The 20967-nt window shown below is 36.6% G+C and overlaps 3 protein-coding genes across 3 annotated transcripts; 1 reads left to right on the forward strand and 2 right to left on the reverse strand.

Annotated features, from left to right (window-relative positions):
• The first annotated feature begins 4674 nt into the window (after positions 1 to 4674).
• On the forward strand, positions 4675 to 6394 carry LOC126794409 (cytochrome c). The gene is made up of 3 exons (XM_050521121.1): positions 4675 to 4849; positions 5536 to 5669; positions 6039 to 6394. The coding sequence occupies exons 1-3, from the start codon at positions 4738 to 4740 to the stop codon at positions 6132 to 6134; spliced, it is 342 nt and encodes a 113-aa protein (XP_050377078.1). The 5' UTR covers positions 4675 to 4737; the 3' UTR covers positions 6135 to 6394.
• Positions 6395 to 6697: 303 nt separating this feature from the next.
• Positions 6698 to 11917, reverse strand: LOC126793746 (uncharacterized). Its single transcript, XM_050520364.1, has 13 exons — positions 11787 to 11917; positions 11609 to 11693; positions 11445 to 11515; positions 10801 to 10915; positions 10632 to 10711; positions 10433 to 10517; positions 10270 to 10350; positions 9812 to 9906; positions 9638 to 9688; positions 8866 to 8946; positions 7785 to 7857; positions 7617 to 7694; positions 6698 to 6929 (listed from the first exon to the last, which is right to left on the reverse strand). The coding sequence occupies exons 1-13, from the start codon at positions 11915 to 11917 to the stop codon at positions 6891 to 6893; spliced, it is 1065 nt and encodes a 354-aa protein (XP_050376321.1). The 3' UTR covers positions 6698 to 6890.
• A 1447-nt stretch (positions 11918 to 13364) lies between these two features.
• LOC126795791 (tubulin-folding cofactor E) lies at positions 13365 to 19476 on the reverse strand. The gene is given in 14 exon segments (XM_050522546.1): positions 13365 to 13547; positions 14779 to 14856; positions 14946 to 15022; positions 15103 to 15194; positions 15661 to 15723; positions 16589 to 16600; positions 16602 to 16621; positions 16706 to 16813; positions 17087 to 17148; positions 17238 to 17380; positions 17552 to 17661; positions 18396 to 18470; positions 18857 to 18990; positions 19076 to 19476. Coding segments are annotated over 14 exon segments (1383 nt in total). The 5' UTR covers positions 19386 to 19476; the 3' UTR covers positions 13365 to 13448.
• Positions 19477 to 20967: the final 1491 nt, after the last annotated feature.

Consider the following 20967-nt stretch of genomic DNA (forward strand, 5'->3'; position numbering starts at 1 on the left):
CTAGGTATTTGTACATTTGTGATCCCAGAAGAAGACCTTCACGAAATATCACGGTCACGTACTCAGATGTGCACCCTTCAGTTTGTATCTGTTCAGTCCGAAAGCGATCGTAGAATGTTTTTAATTCCTCTCCTACTTTTTGCTTCACCATAAACAAAGCCACTATGTCCTTACGCTTTATGTTGCAGAAGTATTAGGAGATAAAGGATTCCCTCAGCTGTTCAAAGTTGGCAATCGATCTTGGCTTTAGATCGCGGAACCATGCTCTCGCTTCTCCTGTGAAGCTCAATGGAAATAACTTGCAGAATAACTTATTGTCGTTGGTTTCCGTGGTCATATGCTGCATATACTTCTGAAGGTGTTCCACGGAATCAGTTGTCCTATTATTTTGTTGAAAGATAGGTGAAACAAATTTGTGTGGCTTCTCCATGTTCAAAATTTCCTCAATAAATGGTGATTTCCCTATCTCCCTAGCAGATGCAGCTGCCAATCCTCCCGGACTAGAATTTCACATCTTCTCCATTTGAGACCTCTAGCTTTTGCCTTTGGCCTTCTTAGCTTTCTTCTTATCCCCTTTTGGCGCAGGTATAGAGCCTCCTCTTGAGTTATTTGCATAACTGCGAGTAGACTTCTCCATGTCTACCTCCTCCGAGTCTTCATCATTAGTCTCATCGTCAGAGTCATGAGAGCCCTCTTTGCGTTTCTGCCTTCGAGCTTCTCGAAGGTCTTTCTCCTTTCGAAGTTGGGCAATCTCCTCTTCCATCTTCTTCATTTTCTCGTGCAAATCCCCGTTCGAGTTGTCTTGCATACCTCCCGATCCATTAGCCTCAGGTGGAACCATATCATGATCTTTCAATCCCGTCATGTTTCGACAGTTCCCACAGACAGCGCCAACTGTTGGTGCATAAACATTTTGCAAAGGTATTCCTCTACCAACTTAAGATCAAGTTGAACATGAATGAAAGATCTCGTCAGGGATATAATATAATTGCTAGTCTAGTAGGTCAAGTGTTTGAGAATAAGGAGCTTTTGGTTTTGGTGCTTTCAGATGTGAATTGTTGTGGCTGTTAATCTAATGCTTTTCTTTTCCTTCTCCATTCAGCAGTGGCGCTATTTATAATCGCACTTCGATACCTCTCACTTAGTGTGCGTTGTGGTCTACTTCCACCGCAAGTTTTGCCTTAGTAGATCCTCGACGCCTCATCCTTAATATCGTGGGTGGGTAACTCCGTCCACTACTTACTTGACTCCTTCTTACTTATCTCTGATTTGACTACAACAAGTTTACGTTGCGGATATTTACTCGCAACCTAATTGCTTCATGGTACAATCTGATTGAAGCCCAGACTTTTCATGGCTAGATTTAATCAAAGCCCAATTAAGCCTTGTAGAGATTTACTTTGATTCAAGTGGACTGCGAAGAGATTCATTATGGCCCATTTTCACCATGAAGCATTTCATCCGCTGCATAATTCGCATCGTCAACTGTGCACCCAAACCAAAACTCGTTGGGCCACGATGAAATTTCTCTTCGGCGCGGAACTTTAATAGGTAATCCTCTCCTCGAGGTGATCCCTTTGGTTTAAAAACCTTCATGGTTAGACACATGGAAAATATTCACCCCTGCACAAGTGAAACTAGGGTTTGGGGAGGCCAAGTGGGAGGAGGGAGTGGTGATTTGGGTTGTGATAATAAAGAGTAGAGCATGTGGGAAGAGTACGTGAATCTGTTCATAGTGCTTAGGGGGTGAACGACGACTGGGAAGCAGTGTAGAGCTAGATGTTCTATTGTGTTCAACTATATAACATGTTCCACTTAAAATTAGGTACTCTTTTGTATTTAATTTTGTACCACCGTATTATTTCAGGTTTTTGGTTCTTGCCGCGTATTTAACTGTATTTGCAGTTTTGTCCATATTTTCGATTCGATTTTTTTTCTTCTCTAAAGCATATTATTAGCGAAAGACCCAACAAACACTTTTACATCTCTCATTTAAGGACTTAAGGTCATCTCCAACTCATGGGCTATTGTGCCACAATTTCCATATTGTGGCACACTTGGTTTTCAACTCATGTAGTGTGCCACAAATCACTCGAAATGACTACAACTAGTCTAATCGGGCTATTCGTGACACAGTAACACAAATGGGTCCCACCTTAAAATGATTTTATAATTATTTTTGTGAATAATTTCATAAATGTATAACAACATTGTTGAGATATATATATATATATTTAATTATTTGAAAGAACTATATTTTTCTTTTGATGAAATAATATACTACAACACTAATCTCGAATTAAACTTAGATTTTTTGAGTGTAATAACTCCTTAAATACATAACTAGCACGTTTGATAGACGAGAAAAAGCAACAGGGTTATTACAAACTACGGAGAATATACGATTCTATCTTATATGAAATTTGAAATGATTTTTTAATCGATGCATTTAAAATGATTGTTGCTGGTATCTTTTTCAGTTAATCATTATCTTGTATATTAAAGGAGCGGCAATTTAAAATGTTAATGTCTACATGTTGAGAGCATCTTTAGTAATGCTAGCCATATTTTAGTTAAATTTTAGCCAAAATAGCTTAAAAGTCATTTTGGCTAGCCAATTTAGAAATACGTTTGCTTTTCTCTATTTTAGCTTTATTTGAATTTAATATATTTATTACATGCCTAAATGTATTTTAAATTTAATTATAAATTATATATAATTTCATACAATAAATGTTTTAACTTTAAGCTATCTCGCTAGACAAATTTTTCGAATGTGATAGCTCAAAGTTAAAGCAGAGTTATAATCAAGAGTCTGTTGCAACTCTTATTTTTTTTGTAAAAAGCTAAACATGCTCTCTAAAATGGCTAAAAAACTATAATAGAGAGTCTGATAAAGATGTTCGGAAGAAAAATGTTAGTAGAACAAAGCCACAACTATAACCAACCAAATTATATGAATTCCTAAAATTATAATTTCTAGAATTTCACAGTTTTAGGAAAAACAAACTTGATTAGTTCATAATCTACTAAAATCAATTATCAGTCTTCAAGTTTAAAATGCATGAGATGGTGCGGATTAATAATGCTCCAACTCCAAACAATCCATTGATTCTCACTGAGAATTGCGTGTATGTTACACATAGAGACTTATTTGAATTAAATTTCCTATTGACATGCATCAGAGGGATAGGCTCATCACATCCTGCGGTGTATTTTCTTTTTCAATATATAATTCCTCTCCACTTTCGTAATTTTTCTTATATACAGTAGAATTCTAAGTCCTACTTAGTTCTAAATTATGGATTCACCCATGTGCGTTAGGTTAAATCGGAGTAAGGATAATGTAAATAGAAAATTACTTAATAGTACTAGATAACATTTGAATTAATTAAAAACTCACTTTCTATATTTCTTATACAAATTAAGACATAAGTTGAAGCTCAAAAATGAGTGGACTCAAACCTGATTAATTAATACTGAAATATCTAAACTCTAAACTACCACTATTTTCACGAAAATTACCAAATTGTCACTCACAAATCTAACAAGTTTTTTTCTCTTCCTTTTTTAGTTTTTTCCATGCAATTTTAAATTTTTCGGCAAAACCACCGGTAATTTGGAGGTAAGCCAATATATAAAGTTGTTCCTAACGTTATGGGCTTTCATTTAAGTATCATATTGCATATTTTTTTAAAAACTTTGAAAATTCAAATTTTGCTCACCAAAAACCACATAAGTAGTATGTTTTACAGTCGACAGTAGCAGTTAGATTCATAGTCAACATTAGCAGGTATCTTCTCAGCCGACAGTAGCACCTTTCAAGTCGGCAGTGGAAACTAGTTTCATACTCGATAGTAGCAAGTTGCTTAATTAGATAGTAGATGTTAGTTTCATAATCGACAGTAGCAGCTAGTTTCTCAGTCGACAGTAGCAGGTAGCTTCTTAGTCGATAGTAGCAGGTACACATGTAGTGTGATATGTGATAGTGAAAATAAATTTTGAATTTTTTTAAATGTGATGTGCTAAACAAGGGTAAAAAAGTAAAATATCATATGACATGTGGCAGATTGTCATTACGTGTCCTTATTTGTAATTTTTGGACTTTAATTTGTTCCATCAAATTAGAAAATGAGGTTTTTGTAAACTAAAATATTATTTGACACTTATTAATAATTTGTTATAATGTAAAAATATAGTTGAGAGAGAATATAATGTATGTTCAGAAACGGTGGCTTATTTATCAAGCTTGAATCTCATTTTGATGGTTTACAGAGTTAGGAGGTCTTCAGTGCCTTTCAGTGGAGTTTAGATTGAGCAAAAATCTCAATTCTAAAACTATCATATACAGTACTTGGAATTCACATACGATTTTTCTTTTCAAGATTATTTTGGATGCTTCCATTTTGGTCATTTTCAACAAAGTGCATTTTGGTCATTTGGTTGCGGAAAGTGCATTTTGGTAGAAAAGACTTTTCTTCTGACGCCGAATATTCATAAAAAACAAATAGAAGAAAAGAACGGACGGTCCAGAACGCATCACGGCACGCGAACAAAGTCTAGGGCCTGCGCGCGCCACGTTCGCACTTGCCTTATTCGCCTCGTCGTCTCGAACATTCCACGGAAACCTCCCCCTCTAAATAAAACGAGCGCCCCCTCAAGCCCCCCCCCGCCCCGTTTTCCCCACATCTCGAACAAACCCTAGAAAATTTCTCTCCCTAGCTTTGTTCAAATTCAATGGCGTCGTTCGCTGAAGCCCCTCCCGGAGATGCCAAGGTCGGCGAGAAGATCTTCAAGACCAAGTGCGCTCAGTGCCACACCGTCGACAAAGGCGCCGGCCACAAGCAGGGTATCTATACACCTCTCTCCCTCTCCTTTTTCTTCTCCGATTCGCGTTTTCTCATTTGAATTCTTTTGATTCTGATTGTTACGGATCTGAGGATTTTGTTGATTCTTGTTGCGATTGTTTCTTCCCGGCCTATTGTTGATTTAGATCTGATCGCTGATTTCTGCACATTTTTATTTGATTTTTTTTGTGGCTCTGGTGATTTCTGGAATATGAGGTGTTCTTGTTTATCAATTTCATCGTTCAATTTTTTAATTAGAAAAATTACACGAGATATTTTTCTTTGTAATAGTATTTTATAATCGGAAGTGAATATATGATGTAGTAGTAGTAGCTGTTTAATCTACTGGAGTCTCTTGTGACATTAAAAATGCTCGTCAGGTCTATCAGATATAATTCATCATGCGTGTGTTTTAATGTTTTCTACGTTTTCGTGAGTTTTTGGATTTGTTCTAATGGAGCTTGCGAGTGTTGAATACTTGATTGCATTATGTGTATCGTTTTTGTGATGTGCTGTACGAGTGTTACATTAGGGTAGGGCAGTACTGATATTCTAGAAACATTTTATCAGCTGGAAAGTTAAAATGTTGATCGATCTTGCACTTTTTGGCCTGTCCTTTGTTTTAATCTTGTGCTGGTGTTCTGTTGTATTCGTATTTCAGTTCGCTAATAATAATTGTTAAATTCAGGACCCAACTTGAATGGCCTGTTTGGGAGGCAGTCTGGAACAACCCCTGGGTACTCCTACTCTGCTGCCAACAAGAACATGGCTGTGAACTGGGAGGAGAAGACATTGTATGACTATTTGCTGAATCCCAAGAAGGTACATGTCTTTTTTTGCTACCTATATGTTACTCATTGCATGTCTGTTATGTGCTTAGTGAAGTGTATAGTTACAGCGGGATGCATGTGATTTAAATGTGAATTAGATTGATGTCTGTTCGAGCTTTCTCATTATGCAGGATTAGATATGTGAATTAGATAGATGTTTAGATACTAACATCAGGCACACATATCACACTTGTCTTCCCCACATTCAGTAGTTAATGTCAGTAAAGATCCGTTTTATTAAAGTCTTATAAACTCTGTTAGCATCTGGAACTCATTATGTTTATGTCTGATTGGTTGTTGTAAGCTTTCTTGTGTAGTTCGATCTTTCTTGTTCTTATGTTTGCTTAATTTAATTCTGCAGTACATTCCTGGTACCAAGATGGTCTTCCCTGGATTGAAGAAGCCACAGGATCGTGCTGACCTCATTGCCTATTTGAAGCAATCAACTGCATCTTAAAACTGCCTTTGCTCGACTCTCTCACATTTTGCAGTTAATGGAGGTTTATACAAACGGATGAGTACTATTTTTTGTTGCCAATAAATTACGCCAGCTAGGTCTGCAATACTTGTTTGCATGTCGAGCTTGCTTTTGCTTCTCTAGGAAGAGGTTTGCTGTAATTGGCAGCACAACATTCAAATTCAGTTAGCTCTTGTGACTAGATTTCATGGAATTGGTGGAATACCATTAAACTAATGATATAAAAATTCATTGCTACATTGTCTACAAATTCTGGTTGCAATTGGGCGCATTTGATTTTATGCTTGTCTATCCTTTTGGTCCATGAAAATTTTGAGTAGTTATTTATATAGGGCGGACTACGACCATATAGGACAGAGTAGTCTGGTGAATTAGGACGCAGTAGTCTGGTGAATGCTGAGGCGGTGTTTTAATAATCCAAGGTGTAATCTCTTGAAGAGCCAAGTACTTTATCAGCACAGTGCAGAAGCGCAATCTCTCCATAGACATTTGGAAGCCATGGTATCACTATTGGGTGTAAAGCAATATGAAATTAAGGGACTAAGCGCTCATTTCTTGGCCAGAAAATTGCATTATTTCAAAACACACTGCTACACAGTTTACTGGGTAACTACTACAATTTTGATTAACCGAAGACACCCTCCCGAAAAAGCAAGATACACAAAATCCTAAGAATGCGAATTCTCAATCTGAATACAAGGGGGAGCCTCATCCGTTCTGTGCTGGAAGTCTGATTCAAGGTTTAGACTGGGAGGGCCGACGAAGTCCTGGAATCTGCAATACCAATACCATATCAGAACATAGGGATATGAAGCAGAGGTTTGATAATACCGGGGAAAGGACATGTCACACTAAATACAGTTTGATTTCTTAAAATATATGCAAGGAACAGTTCTACGATAGATATTTTCAAAAGCATCTAACAATAATATGTCTAGATATTCAGTAACCTTGGACAATACGTCGATAGCATGATCCCCTCGACAGTCCGGCTTATGTCTATGTAAAGACTGGTGTGAGCTCAACCTATCACTCTTTTTTATAAATTAGAATGTGGATCATGTTGCAAGGAAAATTTTAGAATCCACAGCCAAAAACTCATCTCACAGGGAAAGTTTAGTGCTACTTAACTGACAAAAAAGAGGACTCCACAAACATATGAAATGTTCGACATGTCTAGTTCATATTTAAGGGGAAAGTTTAATTATATATGCGAATAAACATATTATCTTGCATGTTAAATTCTTTCACCAATTTCACAACGTCAGAAACAAAAGTATTAAGACCACTTTATCAACTGGTGCATCCAAAGATTCAAACACCATATTATCACTGTGAGAATAACAAAATCGAGCATAGTCAAGGTATAATGATCTAGCCTTTTAAACATTCGCAAACCAGAAGTAACAAAAAGAATTCTCCAGATATCATGTAACAGGATATGAAATTGTAACAACCAACCTCAACTCCATGTGGGCCTATACGGTTACGAGATATGAAATTTATTACTAGTGTTGCAAATTCATCAGGTACATCCTCCTGCAAAGAGTTGAGATGTCATAACTCTAATCTTTTAGATTAAGGAAATTCAACAATTAATAGAAATGAAAGATTGGAAATATGACTTACTTGTATGGCATGCCCAGTATGTCTGACAACAACCATCTGAAACTTGCCTTGCATTTGACCGATTGTCAGAGTTCTGTTACAAAACACGTGTACACTCAAAATATGAACCTCAAACTTTTAAATCAACAATTCAGGATACTCTACTACCAGTTATAAATTTGGAATTTTGACGCCCAAAAAGATCCTATGTGGAAGCAGTCATGATGAAACACTAAAGCTAAGAGCATATCTAATGATCACGAACCTGAAAACTACTCAAAAGTTTTATTGTTAATGAAGCCAAAATTATAACCAGAAGCACTGATTCAGGCTTAATAATTTATTCACTTCAGTCATGCTTCTTGTCCCAAATGAAAAACTAATAATGTTATATACTACGTACTAACTGCACCCAAGGAATGCGGGCTCAATTGCATGTTTTATCAACAGCTATTTCTTACATCCTTTTGATCTTTCTTTCTATACTTATTCCAAGTTGCATCATATACTAATTTAAAATTGAATAATATAATTAAGGGATAAAAAGGTATAGCAAAAATGAAAAAGGAAAAAGAAGAATTGTTTTCTTTTGCTAATACCTTCCATGTGTTGTAACTACCCCCACTATCTTCTACCATTATGTACTAAATCCCAATTTATTCTGAAAAACAAAAATTGTGTGTTGTTCTAGTAAGCAAATAAAAATAGCCACACACTGTCTCTCATATTATTTCCATTCAAATTATTTACCATAATTATTAGTAATAAATGAAAGGTACAAAATTTTTTTAATTAGGAGCTGCTACAGAATACTAATGACCGTTTTGCCTGAATTCATGGAGAATAACCAGGAGCAATTAGTATTCATTCATGGAGGTTTCCTCCCTAATTTCTCATGTGTCAAGCATTTTAGGACCCATTGTGTGGACCTAAAACCTTAACTGCCCTCATGCATAAATCATAATGTCTCGAATGGGTTGCCTAAGCAAGCTTTCATAGTTTGAATGATGTAGAATATCAGTAAAAAAATAAAAGAAGACCATTTCAAGAACATTTCACAGTATACAAGCAAATTGTTCTAGGCAAATGAAATGGCAATTACCTGTCAAGTCGGTCTGTTCCAGCTAAAAGCAGGAGCTTTGGAACAGGAGATGACAGAAATTTTTCAGAAAGGCCTTCATACCTGTAGTTAGAGAACTGGATATACTGATCTGAGGAGAAACTAATCCATGGACACAGAAGCTAGGCCAAAGAAATAATTTAAAATAAATCACGTCAGATCTGATGCATGGGTATTATAACCTCACCTACACCAATATTATCAAATTTAAGCTCAAAATTTTAAGTTGAAATGATGTCATTTCATTTTGATGAGCTTGGATCAACGGTGAATCTAAATTGCTGCTATATACTCTAGGAGCGGGGTGTAAGTTAGGGTGCATTTCTGGCAGCAAAAAAGAAACGATTTTTTTGAATAATCTGCAGAACTGCAGATCAAATGTTCACATCATATAATTGGAACAATTGCGGATTTCTGCATGTCAGTTGATTCATCCACAACTATTATGTGGACACTGACCATAAGTATTTAAAGCCAAACTTATAGAGGAGATATATGGCAGCACCATCAAATGTTTAACAAAGGCAGGGCAATATTAGGCCTGCGGCTATATGTGCATATGTTTATTTGTTGTCTTTACGGATAAGAGGTGCAACTTCCTTGCATCTTATAGAAAAACTTGGAGCAACCATAAGGCCCAAATGAAACAACAGGGCACTTCATCATATTAATTCCTTCTGCATCAGAATTCTCCTCTTGGAATGATGTATCTAGGATTTTAAATGAAAATATTAACAAGAAAACCTGAACATACCAGTTTTTCCAATATTGTTCTGTTTCCTCGAGTCGTGCTCTGTAAACGTAACTGCAGAACAAGATTGTGCCTATTATGTGCAAGTTGGATAAAAAAAAGTGGATAGCAGTATAACGATTGTTTTATAGTTATTGCAGAAATCCAAATATGGTCATAGAAAACAAAAGTTCTCACCATTTCTTTGAATCATCATACTTTAATGTGGTAGGTACTGATACACGGGCAGACTCAATATTTCTCAAAGAACCTCCCTTTATAGTCGATTCTATCTGCAGCAAGATAGATATTAAAATTCAGAAAAATCAGATACCATGCGAGTCATTTGTCTTATTACAACTATGGATTGGTGCTATGACGACCAGTTTTCTGTCCTCCTTAACAGGCCAGGTAGTACAATTTGCAAGGAATGTGGAAATCAATCACACACTTCAAATATACTACACAAAGCAACAAATTGTCCTCTTTATTTTTTAAATTTCTTGGAATGTTTAAGCAATCTCATTATTTTAATTTCTTTTGTTGTTCTTATATGATGTGCAAATTGTGATGCAACCAAATTAGTTCATCAAGTTAATGTAGCACGCAAGGGGCAAAAACACTAAGGAAGGAGATCTTAGAGATACTGCAGGTACCGCTTTCTCAATGCTTGAAAAATGATGTGTTCTGCCTGATAGAATTTTTTGCATATGTATCAACGAAGCCATAGCTGTTCCCTGATAAAGTTTCAATAGTCAGTGAGCTATGACTGACACGCATGTGAAAGAGCTGGAAATATTCATGCAGCAGTCATCAAACCTCAACAACATCTACAACGATCAGCCCAGCCAAGTTCAGCAATGTTTTTTTTGCAGCAACATGCACAGCAACTGACCCTCCCATACTGTACAACAGTGACGTAAGTCAAAAGCGGTTTAGGCTAAAGTCTAAGGGAATAGATTAAAATTTTTAGATAAAGCTCAAGAAACATACAGTTACACTATAAAAAGAGAAGAACCTGTGGCCAACAAGCACAATTGCAGGAGGCGAATCTCCATACATTGCTTTCAGAACAGCGTGAACATCATTGCACATGGTCTGCAGATGAAGATAACCCTACTTATCTAAGATCGAAATCTAACAACTATTATGAGGTAGAGCAATCCTCTTTTTTGACAGAGTGGTACCTCAATAGAAAGATCATTGTCATTTTCTGTAGTTGTCCTTCCGTGTCCTCTCAAGTCCATGGCAACTACTCGAGCCTTCTCCTTGATTTGACTTGCTGACAAGGCAAATGAAAGCCTGGAAAAACAAATCATGTCATTGATTATAGCATACCACTCTGGAATTTCCCAAGAATAAAAAGTGAAGAAAATTAAAATCTGCAGAAAGGAGCCAGCAGCAGTGTCAGTATCAGTAAAAGTTGAAAACAATAGCATCAAAGATACTATACACACTTCTTGATAGAAATATTTAATTCAATACAAACCTAAAGTACAAGTCGAACAACTAAAACAAAACATCATGAAAGAAAAACTTTATAGTTTTTAACCACCAACATCATGAAAACAAAACATCATCAAAGTGAGCTAGCAACACACATATAACAACACTCTCATCAAATTAGATGCATCTATGTTCTTATATGTAAACCCAAATGCACAATATGTACTGTTTCATCGTGTAACAGTACAGGTTAAATCCACAGTTGCACATCTAATACAAACCAGTGAGCTACTTAAAACCTCAAACCCCTAACTATTTGCAAGACATTTCAGCTCAACATGAACAAAACATAAACGAAAAGACCAAAACTTGAACTTAAACATACCCAGAGAAGCCACCACCATGAAGGCAAAACACAACAGGACCCTCTGTTCCTGCCATATACACATGAAACACCTGAAATGGAAAAAAGGTAAAATTCACACATAAGATTAAAAAAAAGTGATCTTTATGAAGAAAGCAGAAAGCATTGAATAAAATTGAACTGACATCCTCGGAGTCCGGAATGGAGATGTCGTCTTCTTTGTCGAAATAGGCCTTCCAATCCAAAGGTGCGAACTTTACGGAGCTGGTCCTGCAAAAAAAGACAGCGTTTTGGTAATGTGAAGATTAAAAAGGACCCGGAATTTGAAATGAGAAGAGTAGAGAGGTGGAGATGGTGACTGACTGGGTTGCTGGGCGATCGGGGCGGGCGGCGAAGGCGGAGAGGGGGCGGGGCTGGGGTGGTGGCTGGTGGTGCTTGGGGGATTGGATGGTTGTTTCTTCTGGAAGCGAAGTGAGGTTTGAAGAAGAATCCATGGGCGTGGTTATGATCTGAGCAGAGAGACAGAAAAGTAAAACCCAACACAACACACTTTAAGGAACACAAGGAAGGTAATAACGTGTGTGAAACTGTGAATATATAAAATAAGAGTCCACGGTTTTTTTTTTTAAACACCGAACAAATATGCTCTCATGTAAATTGAAGACCTTATGCGATATGTTTGTGCAGAGGAATTGAAATCAATACTCCATTTCTGAAAGGGGTTTTGATCCAATGTTTAATTGTGACTTAATCTTGCATCCTTTTTAAGACAACACAACGTAAAGATTCAAATTAATTATGTACGTTAAAGACGATCAAATATATGACTTTGGACTTTGGACTTTGAAGAAAATCCGGCTTTCATATGTCACAAACAATCAAACATCAGTTGCTGGGTTTCGTAGGCTATTATTGAAAATGTGATATATTCTGCTAACAAACTTGTATTTCATAAGGAGATTGTTTGGATTTTGTCAGCTTACATTGACATCTCACCATTACAGTTAATAACTTACCTTTATCCCGCTCACTCTACTGTGACACTGACACAGAGAGGAGAGAAGAAAAGGAGTCCTTGAGAATATAACGGTTTCAAGCTGGCTCCTTGTTTTCTGTTTTAGTTCAAGCTCTCTCTAACATTGCCCCCCTTTATTCGCTCCCCCACTCTCAAACTATATAGACTTAGTTCAAGCTCTCTCTAACCTGCCCAACCCTTTTCTAGTGAGTGTGAAATGATATGCTTCTTCTCTCATTTCCACTCATACTGTTCTTTTACATGCGCATACGTCCATTTAATGCAGATTTTGAATGTTAATCCAGAGAAAAAGAATATAGATTCTTTTGTGGCAGCTGATTTCGAACTCATTGGTTATGATCCTCATGAGAAGATAGAAATGATAATGGCTGTGTGAGGCCGGCTCTCTCAAATTTTCAGCAGAGATCTCAAAAATTTCTTTATTAGCGGCCAATTCTGCTCTTAATTATAGGTAATGACATGACTTTGTTCTGCGCATAATGAAACGTTTGCATGACATGTTCTCACAATATACTGAACAAATTGTTTGCGATTGTAGAGTTCAAAAATGCATCTCTGCCCTGGCACTTCGCAGAGTCGATTGTTGTTTCTCTATAATTAGTATTTTGAGTGTTAGTATGTGCCTTACTTACTGCCTTATGTGTTTGTTTGGCTAGTTCAAACAAACTGAAAAATAGGAAGGAGTAGAAGCGGGCAGCTCTCTTGTGCCAATTACACATTATTCCATAAGCTAGAACTAACCATTTTCATAGAAAACAAAAGGCAACTTCGTCTTAGGTACTTGGAATTTGGTTTTACAAACGTGGTGCTTGCACGGTTGCTTCACCTAATTTGGACCTGCTTCTTTGCAAGTTCAAGACATCCGCGAAAGTATAAAGCTAAAATCTCCTGCCATCAGTGCGAATGTAAATGAATTCAAATTCTTCCCTCAATTGGAATTTCATTTCAACTTCTTTGCAACATATTTGTTTCTGAGTCTTTGGATTTTCTTAGCTCTCTTCATCCACAAGAATGGTGGATTCATCGCCAATCCCAAGGCCTGTCAAACTCTCCATCTCATCATCGAGCAACATTGGCAAAGGAGTACCCTGAAAGCATAACATTATAATATTTAGCTTTTAAGCAATCAATGTATGAGATACTTGTGAATGTAGACATGTGGTGAAGCAGTCAATGTAGCATAGCAACTTTGAGCTTCTATGATGTCAAAACAGTGGAAGTAAGACTGGCACGGCTTAAATATCTTATCAGAAGTTCCCTACCTTCCATTACACCGATTATGAGTGACATCAAACCTGCACTATCCAACATCATAGAACTCTCCGTTGAGTTACAACAGTCAGATTATTCATTGTTTTTTTTTTTTTGCTGTTCAACAGCTTAAGTTCACATCCCTGCAAGAATACTCTATTGCAGTAGCTTTAACGCATCCCCTTTGCCATACCTCAGACCTCATTCACAGGAATACCCAATAGCCACTTCTCTTGTATTATTACTATTGAAGGCTCTTTACAACAAGTTATGGTGAACAGTTTCCTACTTTTCATAATGTCAGCATATGATCTGGATGCTCTGCAAAAATATAGAGCATGTTCAGTAGCATGTGGACTTACTAGATGAAGTTTTCACCGTTCATCCTGGACAAGCAAAAGGTCTTTGTAGTCCCAAACCTAGGACTTGATTAGGAACTTCTCCAAAGCTTTTGGTTTTCCATCTCAGTGATCATGATCCTACTCAAATTCTTTGTTATACCTCGTCTGACCATATTTACCTACATGTTCAAGACATTTACATCTCCAGGGATGATAAAGCTGTTATTTCACCCTTACTTACAACTGCAGCAACAGTTTGAGATGAATGATCTTGGCTTTCTTGACTGAATTTATTGAAATAACCTTATCCTCTCAAAGATTCATTTATGCATCATTATCTTCAGTTTGCCAATATCTTTACCTCCATTCCTCCTACTAAGTTCACCAACTCCATCACAAACTACCCCACTATGCTTTCTAATTTGAGCCTCCTAAAAGTCTAGTCGTCAGTTTGTGCATTTTAAAGTGTGTAAAGCCAAATGTTTTTTTATACCGTAATGCTGGCCTACAGGGTTTTCTATATTCTAGTTTCACACCCTTTTGTAGTTATATCTAGACATGAACTTCCCGCTTCTGATATCTGTTCAAATACATTGGCATCTTTCTAGTTTCTCTTTAAAAGTTATCAAAAGTATGAAGTAGGAGTGACGTACTATTCTCATCAATAATCAACGCACATTGTTTAAATCAACAATAAAAACAATAATATATCTGTGACAAGGCAAACCTCTTCTTGAAGAAACAACTTCAACTTCATAGACTTCAGCTTTAAAAAGCTTTCACAAAGAAATTTTAGCTTACCAACCTACAAAAATAATAGACTCATGGGGCTTTAGAGATATGTCGAACATTCAGAACATTCAGAAAACGGAGGAGAAATGAAATGAGACTAACCGTTGTGGTGCCTGGTAGTTTCTTCACCAAGGAGGGCTTCTCACCCATAGATGCTCCAACACATTTCAGAGTAACAGCTGCAAAATTTTAAATTACGTTTTACTCTCATCAAAGTAGATGGAAATAAGTTGTAATAGAAAAGAATTATAATTCCTACACAAAAGTCCTGTAGCCATCCTCTGAGGGCCTGCTCCTCCGACCAATGGCTTTTCATCCTCAATTCCATGAAAAGCCTTGAGCTCAGCAAATCTGTAAATAAGGATAGGTTTATGAGAAAGAGAAATGACTTATTTAATTATTTATTCATTCCTCCATACAATCCATAGCTATCATAAACCCAACCAAGCTGCAGAAGTTCAGTGCACTTTCCTTTGTGTCAGGTAAGCTTATATGTTCATAAGCCAGCTCTTACTGACATCAAAAAAAATTATAAACATGCAATGCCTTGGTCATATGACAGATCAAATCTATACACATCTACCAATCCAACTTTCTGTCCAATTTAGGATCCCCAAGAACATTCAAAAGTAGTTAGATTTTGAACCTAAACAACCAAACTCAGGATGCAAGTAATAATGCTCTTGCACAACAAGTTATCCGAGCTAAATAGTAATGAAGAAATAAAACCATAGTAATGTTCATATAGCAAGTTAAATGGTATAGCCCTTGTCATCCTTTTTGCCAAATTAAGGAGTTAATCTAAACAGGAAAAGACCTTGGGTGAAGCAGCTTGATTTCTTGAATATTTTCTTGCTTTGACATAACTAACCGGACATACCTGCAGAATAGAGCAATTTCACTTCTGAGACAATAGTTCATATTTGAGTAAATTGCTTGCACATAGCCTAACTAATTCTTATCCTTTAACAATGACTGATCTCTTCAGCAGTCACCACCAAACCATCACAACTTTGCAAATGATAAGTTTTAAGGAATGCTGTAATTATTGAGTGTTCTGATCTGATCAGATCAGAGAACAAAATATTGAATTTGACTTGATAGATTTAGTGGCGAAGTCCTATTCTAAAGTAAGCAGGGAATGTTACCTCAGGGTCACATAGTCAAACTGTATAGCAAGAAAGGCTAAATATTGAAATGGCAATTGGTTTATATGTTTAACATCCATTGTGGACAAAGTTCAAGAAAGGGCTACCAGGAACACAAGAAAAGTGGTTTTGAACCAAAGCATATGAAGATATAAAAATGAACAGCCTCGAGCAAATACTAAAGGGCAAGCTTAGACCTTAAGCAAATGTAGAAATGAATACTTGGTGCAAAGAGAGATGAACATGGTTACTATTATGGTGACGCAATACTGATTTTTTTTTTCAGCTGACTGTATGTCAGCAACCACAGATTCTACAGGAGAAAATCATGAGCAAGTGAAATGACAGAACACAATAGAAACAGCACAATAAAAAGAACAGATGTTCTGATGCACATGGTTCTTAAACGAGAATACATTCAGTTTCAGCAAAGCTATGACATTACCACAAATAAATTGGCTTACACCTGAGGCTGATACTAGCTGGTACTGAATAAAACCATGTCATGTCTGGTTTAAGGCAGAACGCCCCTTAAAATTCAAAATAACTTGTGCACTTTAGTGGTAAACATCAGACACTGGAAAGGATAAGACATACCGAATCTCAGACTTTTCTTTCACGAGAAGTAACCTGAAATAATGTCAAAAAAAATCACATCTGATCATTCTGATGTATTAAACAGAAAAAAAAAACATATAGAACTCCATGATTTACCTCACTCCCATTCAACATTTCAACCTTTCCTAACCGGTCAACAAAAACGAATCTTGGGGTACCACCCTGTCCTGGATCGGACACTGGATTTCCAGAAAGCCTGACATCCTGTTGTACCCAAAGGAAAAAAGAAGGAAAGGTAATAAACAAGGTGATAGGAACTTTCAGATTTGATGATTGGGTTAAAGATGTGATGCAGGTTGAAATTTCCAAAATCCATTAATCAAATTAGTTGAAAGTTAAAAGATCATGCAACAGGTACAGCAAGACCCCTCCTCCCCCTTTGTGAAAGGGAAGCTCATAAGTTGACTCCCATATTCTGGAAGTCAATAGGTTTATTTATATCACAGCACAAAAATAACTCTCGTAAATAAACCTTACCACCAATTCTGGGAATGAGTTTAGCGCATCAATAGAGGCAGGGTCCATAATATTATTGCCTCCTGGAAAACATAGTGCAGAAGCAACAAGCTAATATGACGATAGCAAACAGAGCTGCAACAGTCCCGATAGAAGAGTTGTGATAATTTACCAAGAAGGAGGCAACGCAAATTTTGAAATGGCTTCTGGCCTTTTTCATGCGACTTGTGACCATTGAGTTGTTCAACCATCATAGCAGCATCAGGATAAAAGACATCGCTCAAATTGTTATTGTTCAAATGTAGCTGCTCCAAGCTGTATATGAAAATCACTTTCTGAGCATTGTAAATATAACATTTTAACCATATATTATCAAGGTGACCTTACATTTCTCCTCAGGATTAACATAAAATTTGTTCAATCCCGCTTCTTTCACACTTTCCAAGGAAATTCATTCTGAGGAAAGAAAACATTATGATTGCTAACCTTGGTAGCAGTGAGAGTTTCAAGACCTCATTCCAATCAGATATACAATTGTCATCCAAATTCAGGAGTCGCAAATTATCAAATCCCTGAACTGCTGAAGAAGATGCAGGCTGGAAAACAAGGAAGACAAAAAAACAGGCAGACTGTATGGTCAAAGTGCAGTAAGTAGTAAACACAAAAAGAAAAAATATATAATGAAAAATAAAATCCAAAAAGAAAAGAAAAACGTAGATTTGAGACCAAAGAGCTTCTAGTTGATAATGAAACTAGTTCTAACCTTACTTCTATAAAACTCAGAGGCTAACTTACTAAAGCATTTATGATGTTTTTTTTAATGCAGGTACTTTTGTTTGAGGAACGTTTTTTTATAGTGTGTTGTTGGCTTTCATATTTTACACACCCTAAGACCAATGCTCGTGTTACATTCAAAGTTTTCTTCACATTCTGGAAATAATATTATTTTCACATTTTATGCATTCGCAGCTAGGAATGACTGTGTGATACTCTGTTATATAAACTTACACTTACACAGACACAAGTAGTATTAACAAGTTGATCATGTTGCAATGTCATTGTCTCATTGATCATGCGGTACACTTGGTAACATAGATAGATCATATAAAAGGCCTCTCTCCACATATATAAACATTATACATAAGTGGATATGTACAGTTGTGTCGACAGTGCAAATCTAATATAACAACTTTCTTGCTATAATAACAGAAACCAAAATGTAAGGTAAATAAGCTTTTTATTTTGTTCTTTGCTTTCTACACTTATATGACTTGGATCATGCTGATTATTGTAATTCACCAAAGGCAACAAAAACTTAATGGGATTTTACCTTAATCGTACTTATATGATTTGCCATAAGATGTAGTTCCTCAATTGCTGGCAATGAATGTTTGAGTACCTCTACCTACCACATCAGACTGACAATATTTAGCAATTTGATACAAAAATAAGAAAAGATAAGTAAACTGTAATCAAAACGATGCATTCTAGTGATTCTACTGATCACTTTAAGATGAAGAGTGAGACAAAAACAAAATGTACTTGATTGTTCAATCTCTAGCAAATGGGAATATGGTACCAATTCAAGCTAGCATATACGTTCATGGACAACATGATCTCAGTTAGAAATAAACAGATTATATTAATATTACAAGGGATCAAACACAAATGAATAAAGGCCAGCAATTATATATCAAGATTATTTACAACTTATTATCCAACAGACTACTGCATTTATATTAAAACAAACTTACTCAGCACAACAGCACCAATTTAACATGGAGCTCCAGCAGAGCTAACACCCAAATAAGACACGGAAGCACTCGTCAACTCTTCAAAGCAACTCAGCTTGTCTTGAATCTTGTCTTTACCAACAAGTTCAACATTGACACGCTTGTTACTCGCCGAAAGCACATACATTTCATCTACAAAAACGCAAACACAAAACTCATCAACACTACATTTTTCGAAAAACACAAAAAGAGTGATGAAACAGTAACAGGACATTACCATCTTCTTCCTGGGTGGTCTGGCCTCGATATCTGAGCTCGAGAGCTTTCAGGAACGAAATCCCGGAGCTGAGATTGTGGGGCCGAACAAAGGACCCGGATTTTTCGGAGGACGCGTGGAAATATTTGACCACGTTGAGGGACCCATCATGCTTGCCGTCTCTGTTGTCCCAATCGACTCCGACCCATGTGCCGGAATAGCCTTCGACGGGCCCTAAGTACTTGACCGTGCCGATTCGTCGGGGGTCACCGGCGGAGTGGACTCGCTGGCCGAGTTTGAAGTCTGGGGTTGATTCCGATGAGGGCTGCATTGCATTTCTGACTCAAAAATGGGAACTGGTTTACTGAAGGAGTTGATTCTAAAGTCTGTCAAGGCTATATATACATGCTAATTTGGCATAAGCAAGAGACAGAGAGGGGCAGTGCCGCAGTGATACGTATTGAACTAATTGACGGATGAGGAGAAGTTGGCTGGGAATTGATACCAAGAACTGAGAAGAGAGAAGAAAAGCAAAGCGCAGGAATATGGAAAAAGAGACGAAATGAAATTAGTGTATAGAGATTTTTTATTCTGAAAAAAAAACTATTTAGTATTTACTTACCATATGAAATTAAAATTAGAAATTGAACTAATTCTGGTTTTAATTACTAAAATAACTCTTAAAAATACTCTTAAAAAATGCAGTTACTGTTGTAGGGAAAATGGGAATGATCTCCTCATCTCATTGATAATCCCCTTTATATAGGAGTCAAGATTACAATAGAAATAAATTGTAATTACAATGGCAATTAAGGCTACATAATGGTGATTGATCCGTTACATCCGTTGACCATAAACGTCATTAACTTATTCCTTTATTTGCTTTAACGAAGGCACACTAATGGTGTTTTTCCTTCAACACTCCCCCTTGTGCCGAGTTTAAAGATATAATGGTGCATAAGATGTTGCCTCATTAAAAACCTTGCCAAGTAACAAAACCCAATGGGAGAAAATAAAACCTTGGTCGAAGGAGAAAAGAGCACAACACACCTATTACATTTAAGATTAACATATATGTGCTAGACTCCCCCTGATGCCTGCACCTCCCCCTGATCTTTACATTAATCATGGGAGTTTTGATAACTTTTGCATATTTAATGATGCATCTTATTTGGTACGTATTTCTTTATGTCAAATGTGTAACGACATGAATAGAATTCATTCTAATAATGTCGTTTTTCTCTTTTCTTTATAGGGACTATAAACCTAAACCTTTAGGTATTGTTGTTGCGTGGGCGCTAAGCTATACAACGAATGAGAGGTCGAGTCAAGTATATTGTATTAAGTGCAAAATGCGTCTTTGCACTTGTATAGGGAATCTCATTTCCCAACACTTATTCGTCATTTTTCAATTAGACGAAAACGGATCTACCTTTAAAGACTTCGACTGATCATGGGAGCTATGGAAGCCTCACTTTTAACCTTTAGAGTGCTTAAAAGCCGATTGATGGTTTAATCATCAATATTACAATCCTCAAGATCCATTTTGAGATTGTGTCTTCCCAATGATCTTTTTCATTCTCGATTTAAGATTTGTAATGGCGACATCTTTTTAGTTCATCAAAAGACTCTGCAAATCCATATTGAATACGCAATGACATAACACATCTGATCCCTATTCATAATCAAGTATTTTACTTCGTGAACGTTTCAATTCCTTTTATAATGCTACATGATCTAGAACCATTTCTTGGGTGGATAAAGTCTGTTCTATGACTTTTATGTATATCTATTAATTTTGATCCCCATAGAGATACCTTATTTCACCATTCATAAGCTGCATTTGTCAGTTTTTCGGAAACTACCAAATTGATATGGTAATGGAGTGCAATGACTTCCATTACGAGAATATC

The sequence above is a fragment of the Argentina anserina genome, chromosome 5, assembly GCF_933775445.1.
Source record: "Argentina anserina chromosome 5, drPotAnse1.1, whole genome shotgun sequence".
Lineage (NCBI taxonomy): Eukaryota > Viridiplantae > Streptophyta > Magnoliopsida > Rosales > Rosaceae > Argentina > Argentina anserina.